Genomic DNA, 6,633 nt, shown 5'->3' on the forward strand with positions numbered 1-6,633 from the left:
TGCTGGGCAGGCAGCTCCCCTGTGTGAGCCTCAGCTCCCCCCGACAGCTGGGGTCATCCGCCCCCACCTCCCTGGGTTTCAGGGGACGGTGCCGCCCGGGGAAAGGCCGAGGGTCCCCGGGACAGGCTGTAACCAAGCCGTCCCAGGCTGCCGTCCCAGGCTGCCGTCCCAGGCTGCCGCAGCGGCGCCCAGAGCGGCATTCTGTCCAGGTCGGTGGTCTGCCCGTTGCCCCCGCCGGCGCTCACCGTATCTGCTGAGGGACTTGGTGAAGGTGGATGAGTTGGAGATATTGTAGGCAGACGTCTGCTTGGGCACCAGGGCCACCGAGGACCCATCCGTCACCTACGGGCAGGGGGCCGGGTGACGCGTGACCCACCGCCCATGGCTGGTCTCTCACCTGGGCCTCAGCCTGCCCCCCAACCCTGGGCGACCCCCACGTGTGACCGTGCCCTCTCCTCCTGGAGCGTGGCCCCCAGCCCTGAGCCCCGTCGTGGAAAAGAGGCCCGAGCCGTGGCCGCAGGCTGGGGGTCACCTGGTAGTGCGCCAGCGTGTTCAGCCTCTTCCAGTCGTTATCGATCTTGGTGGTGACGTCCTCATCCTGCAGGATGATGCGGGCCATGCGGCCCTGGCGCCACTCTGCAGTGGAGGGGAACGCTGGAGGGGCAGGGCGGCCCGCAGGTGCCGCCCTGCTCCTTGCTCCCTCCATCTGGACAGGCCCGGGGGGCAGGGTCCCAGGGGCCCTGAGTGAAGGCTGGGCAGCAGAGAGACAGGCCCAGCCCAGAGCAGAAGCCCTGCACCCCTGCTGCTGCCCAGCCCCTCTGGCAGCCCCCCGCCCGCCCAACCCTGGGCGGCCCAGCCCCACGTGGTGTGCCCCGCTTCCGGAGCTCCTAGCCTGGCACTCAAGGCCTCCCTCCGTCACGGCCCCAGCCTCATCCACCAAGGGACCAGCCCGGTCCAGCCCGGCTCTGCTCCCCAGGCCCTTCCTACTTAGCAGGTGCCCCTGCCCACGCCCCGCTCGTGAGCCATCTTGAGAGCCCCCACCCAGCTCCAAGGGCCCACCTGCTTCCTAGAGCACATGGGGACCCCACCCCTGCCCCCACCAGCAGGGGCGCAGCCCTCTCAGCGCCACCCTGCTTCCACCACCCCGGGGAGCAGCCTACAGACCCGGCCTGGGTCACGCACCCCTTCCCTCCAACCCTCCGGGCCAGCGCCCAGTGCTTGGACGATGCGACAGAGCCCCTGCCGGTCTCACCCAGGTCCATGTCCCCGGCCTTGGGCCGCTGGGAGTAGGGCACGCCCTTGTACACGGCGTCCAGCAGCTTCTCCTTGACCTGCGTCACCGTGTCGCAGTTCAGTCCCTTCACCGGCACCTCGGGCGTGTTCTCGTTCTCGGGGTTCACGCAGTTCAGGGTCTGCAGGTGGGCGTGCAGGGCGTCAGCCCCCTCCTCCTCCCTGGCGGGCGGGGAGGGGCGGGCGGGCGGCGCTCACCAGCGTCTTGTAGTCGATCTGCTGGCGGATGAGCTTGTCCTCGCTCAGGGAGTAGCGCGCCTCGCCCGTGATGGCGTCGATGGGGCCCTTCTCCATCTGCTGCTTGATGGCGCAGTACAGCATGAAGAGCGGCTCCCCGGCGCACTCCTGTGGGCAGGTGGGCGGCGTCAGGAGGTGCGGGACCCCCGGGCTCCGCCCCAGCCGCTGCCCTGGCCCCCCCCACCACGGAGAAAGGGCAACATGGCCAAATACGAGGACCTTGGTTCCAAAGTCCAAGGAAGACCATCCCCCACGAAGACGGGCATGAAAATCCCGGAAAACCACCTCAGCAAAGGGGCCAAGCGGGGAGGACCAAGGCCAGTCAACCCCGGCCGAAGCCTCGCCCGGTTCAGGCCTCGGCAGGACCAGTGCCCCAGCGCCACGCTCTGCCCAAAGCAGCCCGTGTTGCATGTGGTTGAGGCGCAGGCTCCGGTGCCACCCCCACGGCCCAGTGGACTACAACAGGTGTGACCATCATCCATCAGGTGGGGGGGCCCCCTCAGCTGGGACTCGCCTGCAGGAGAGGGCCGCCCCTCCCGCCAGAGCACGTGGCCGACGCAATCACAGGTGCAAACGCACCGACCCAGGGCAGGAGGCCGGCAGGGCGGCTGTCCGGGCACTCGGGGAAGGTCTGCGCTGCCCATCTCCGACCACGTGCCGCCCCCCGCCCCCACTGGGCGTGTCCCCACCTCAGGGCCTTTGCACCTGCTCCCCCTACAACCAGAACTCTCCCCCTCAGGTCTTCACTGCCCCTTCCAGACCCCACCCGCCGTCCCTTTGTCAGAAAGGCTCTCCCGGGCCCTGGGCCGAGCCCGCTGGCCCTCACTGCCATCACACAGAGCCAGCCCTCTTCAATGGTCTTGTTTGCTTCCCTGCCATTTCCCCTCTGGAGTGGAAGCTGCCTGCCGCAGCCCAGGGCGTGCCTGGCCCCTCCCGCTACATCCCCAGTGCCCAGCACGGAGCGGGCGCGTGGGGGGCTCTACGGACGCTGCTGGACAACAAACACAGTTAACAAACAGCTGCGGAAGGAGGGCTCCCGTCCCGCCCCCGCCAGAGGGCTGCCCCGACTGCAGTGACCAAGCTGCTGCGTGCCCTGCACAGCTGAGTCCCCACCTCAGCCGGACACAGGCCCCTCTCGTCTCGCCCCCCCAACGGAGCTGGGAGTGAGTGTGGCCCTAGCAGACAGCTGCCGGCCTGCTCCCTGGCCCACCAAGAGCGGCCCTGCCCGGAACCAGATGCTCCAGGCAGCTTGTTAGCATCTGCGGTGATTAAAGAGACAGCTGCCAAGGAGTGGCAGTGAGCACAGGTCATCCGGAGACCCTCCAGCAACACGCCCATCTCTGAAATCGTTTCATCTGCAAACTTGGCTGCATTACATCAGCTAGGACAGAGGCCCAGCCGTTAACAGCTGCCTCTCCCTGCAGACGCCACGAGACTTACTCCTCTCAGAAGAAAAGGGGCACCTCAGGAGGTCAGAGGGTGAGGCTACACAGCAAATCACGAGAAGCCAGGATTGGAACCCAGACAGTCTACCGCTAAAGCAGCTGGTCCTTAAAAGCCAAGCGTCCTTACAGAACATGCAGGCTGAGCAGGGTGTTCACTCTCAGGCTGGCAGGCTCTGACCCACTCCCACAGGCCCACCCAGATGCTGGAAAGCAGGAACCAAGGAGCAGAAAGGCTCTGAGACTGGGAAGGCCCAGAACCCAGCCCTTCCCTGCTGGGCCCACTTCCTGCACAGGGAGGAGGGCGACCTCGGTGACTCTCAGGCCCAGCCGGAAGAGACGTGCAGAAACTACCAGTGAGTCTCCAAGTGAAAAGGTGACACGAGGACAGGCTGTTCGATAAATATTAGAACAAGCCCTTCTCCAGTCGGGAAAGAAAATTGAGTGAGATCCCTGCCTCACACCACATACTAACAGAAAACATTCCTCGGCGTCACACGAGAGCTGTAAATGACAGAAAAGTTCAACATTCTCTTGGGACTTCCCTGGCGGTCCAGTGGTTAAGACTTCACCTTCCAATGCAGGGGGTGCGGGTTCGATCCCTGGTCGGGGAGCTAAGATCCCACATGCCCCAAGGCCAAAAAACCAAAACATACAACAGAAACAATTCTGTAACAAATTCAACAATGACTTAAAAAAAATTCTCGTAAAAAATTTTCTTTTAAACTTCTTTTTTCAAAGAAAGCGGGCCTCCTCTGAACCCCCTAATCCAGGTTCCCAGAGACGACTTAATGAGCACGTGACCAAGTCATGCGGTCTGCAAACAGGCGCGCTTTGCAGGAAAGGCACGGCTCTGTTACTGCCACCTGTCCTGCGTGACAACAACGTCCTCGTACCCTGGGCATCACTGGGCCACCACCCACCGGGCGAGCCCCTCCCAGCCCGACCCCCTCCCCTCTGGACCTCGTGCCCACCTCAGAGCCTTTGGTCCTCGTCTGGCTACCTCCTGCCCCTCCTCATGCTCACATCTCACCACCCCATCCACGCTGTCACGGCCCTGTGGACACCCCGCCCCTTTCCCCATCTGCGCCCCTCAGCCCAGCCAGGACTGTCCTGAGCGCTCTGCGTGCAGCAGCCGGGCTCAGCACGTCCTCCACGGAGGACGGAAAGCCCCACCGCCACCCCCGCCTCGGGACACTGCAGCGAGCGGAGCCTGCAGAGCCACACGGAGAGCAGACCCCGGCCGCGGGCGTCACGAGGCTCCATGGCCCGCTCCCTCGTCCACCGTGGAGCGCTAAGCAGGGGCCACCATGCGAGGACCGGGCCCGGCTGCCAAGCCTTCGGGTTTTTCAAGGGAAGCCAGACAGACACCTGGGTCTGATGACCTCCCAGTTCTAAAATGCAGGCGACCCATCTAGCTGCTCACGGCCCTGACAAAGTCCACCTGGACCCACGTCTAGCCGGCCTGCAGGCTGTACCCGTTCCGAGAACAGCCTGGCTCCCCAGGGTCTGCCTCGGGGTAGGGGCTCTCCCAGCCCGAGAGGGAATTGTCTGGGCAACGACAGTGGAAGCCCAGGCAGCTGCCCGCCTCCTCACAGCAGGGTCAACAGGACCCACCGCCCCCGGGCGCCTCCTCAGGCTGGCCCAGGGCCAGGAGCTGGACACACACACGCCCCTGCCCGGGAGCTCCCTCCGACCTCAGGTCTGGGCCACGGGCACTGCATGAGCCCCACCGGAGCCTGGACGCACGCCCCAGCTCAGTCACATGCAGCTGCGGGACCCACGTCGGACCCCGGCGGCTGAGTGAGGACAGGACAGCCTCCAGGAGGAGCAGGGAAGACGCTAAGGGACAGATGCGAGCCGGGGACGGTCCTGCCGAGGCCCTGGCCCCTTGGTGTCTCTCGGCTGAGAGCCCCCCAGTCACCCCTGGCCTCCCACCCCCACCTGGGGCCCCCCGCGGCCCACCCACCTTGAGGAATTTGTACAGAAGGAAGGTGAACCAATTGGTCAGCATCTTCTCCGCCACCGACTCAGTCCTGGGAACAGAACACACGCAGGGGCGGCCTCAGTCCTACCGCCAGGCCCGCTCACACCACCACCTCGCCACCCCACCCGCCCCGGGGCCAAAGGTCAGGCCTTGGCCTTGCGCCGAGGGGTCCCAGACAAGGCAAGCCCCGGAGTGGGTCCCCGGGACTGCAGCGGCGGCGCCTGGGCTGCGCCAGTGGGCGCACTGCCGCGGGGGCAGGCACGGGGCGCAGACTCACCGCCGCAGCAGCAGCTTCGGGTGGTTCTTGCTTTCCAGGTTCTTCTCGATGAGGTCGGACAGCAGCTGCTTGAGCACGCCCGTGGCGTACTCCATCTCGCCCTGCAGGGCCGTCATGACGAGCGAGGCCACGTTGCCGCGGTCCCGCATGGAGAAGCTGCGCTGGGCCTCCAGCGTACGGATGAAGGTCAGCAGGAAGTGCTTCTTGGTCAGCAGCTGCCCGAACAGTGTCAGAGACTTCTCCACGTTAGCTTGCACCTGGGGGGCCGCGGGCCTGCTCAGACCTCAGAGAGCACCGGCCCCTGCTGGCCGAGGGCCCGTCTAGGCCCCGGTACAAAGGGCGGGTCCCTGAGCTGCAACTATCCTAGCAGAATGGACAGGGCCTGGCAGCTGCGTGAGAAGCCGCAGCAGGCAGAGGCCCGGGGCACGGCAGCGTGCGGGTGCAGGACGGAGGCCTGCTCCAGCCACCCTCCGTGTGGCCCAGCTCGTCCACCGGGCACCAGGAGTGCCCGACAGTCCCTCCCAGCCGGCACCAGTGCAGAAACCACCCTCCCCCTTCACAGAGGACACTCAAGTCCAGAGAGGGGAGCCGCGTGTTGCAGCCACACAGCATGGAGGTGGGAAAGGGCCGACGGAACGCCAGGTACGGCTGGTTCCAGGTCCCTGCTCACCCTCAGCTTCCCCGAGGCCTGTCATAGCATGACACAAGGCTCCCAGCCCACGCAAGACAGGTGACAGGTACCAGAGAGGACACACAGTCACAGCTAAGAGAACAATCAGACCAGCCCAGCAGACGACAACGCCGGGAGAGACACCCGATGGCAGATGGGGAACCCCCAGCATGGCAAACACCCCGGCAAACAAGCAGGCAGTGAGCAGCCCAGGGCGTCCTGGGCCCGAGCCAGCGCGACAGGAAGGCCCGCTGAGGTGCAGCTCGAGAGGGTATGTCCCACCAACACAGCCACGTGAGGGGGCTGGCTCCCCAACATCCGAGGGGTGCAGGACGCGACACACACGCCCCCCGTAGAGCGCAACAGAGCAGACTTGCTGAGCCCCTGCCTGTTCCGAGCTGGGGGCCCTGGGCGTCTGGCCGGCTACTGGGCAGCCCAGGAGGATGTGGGTGCCCGGCGGCTTCCCCTCGGCAGGCTCGGGGGCCGCATCGGCCGCGCAGAGCCCAGCCGAGCGCCCGCACCTCCCGACACTCATGGAAGCAGCCCCCCTGGCCCAGTGAAGCTCGGCACCCGGGCCCACCCAGGAGCCAGGCCGGACGAGCTGCAGGTGGTACACAGCAGGCTAGGGGCCCAATGACACAGAGCAGGGCCCTGGGGAGCCCAGGCTAAGGGTGGTTTGCTGGGGCGAGGCCCCCCCACACCCGGCCCCCCTCCCAGCAGTCTCAAGCCC

General features: G+C 66.1%; 1 protein-coding gene across 1 annotated transcript in view; it reads right to left on the bottom strand.

The window, feature by feature from the left end:
- PLXNA1 (plexin A1) overlaps positions 1-6,633 on the bottom strand; it is a 46,803-nt gene that overhangs the window by 4,177 nt on the left and 35,993 nt on the right. The window contains 6 exon segments of the mRNA XM_024763399.1: positions 246-342; positions 533-636; positions 1,253-1,412; positions 1,489-1,635; positions 4,939-5,005; positions 5,234-5,490. Coding sequence (XP_024619167.1) covers positions 246-342; positions 533-636; positions 1,253-1,412; positions 1,489-1,635; positions 4,939-5,005; positions 5,234-5,490 — 832 coding nt within the window.

The sequence above is a fragment of the Neophocaena asiaeorientalis genome, unplaced genomic scaffold, assembly GCF_003031525.2.
Source record: "Neophocaena asiaeorientalis asiaeorientalis breed wild unplaced genomic scaffold, Neophocaena_asiaeorientalis_V1.1 scaffold433, whole genome shotgun sequence".
NCBI lineage: Eukaryota > Metazoa > Chordata > Mammalia > Artiodactyla > Phocoenidae > Neophocaena > Neophocaena asiaeorientalis.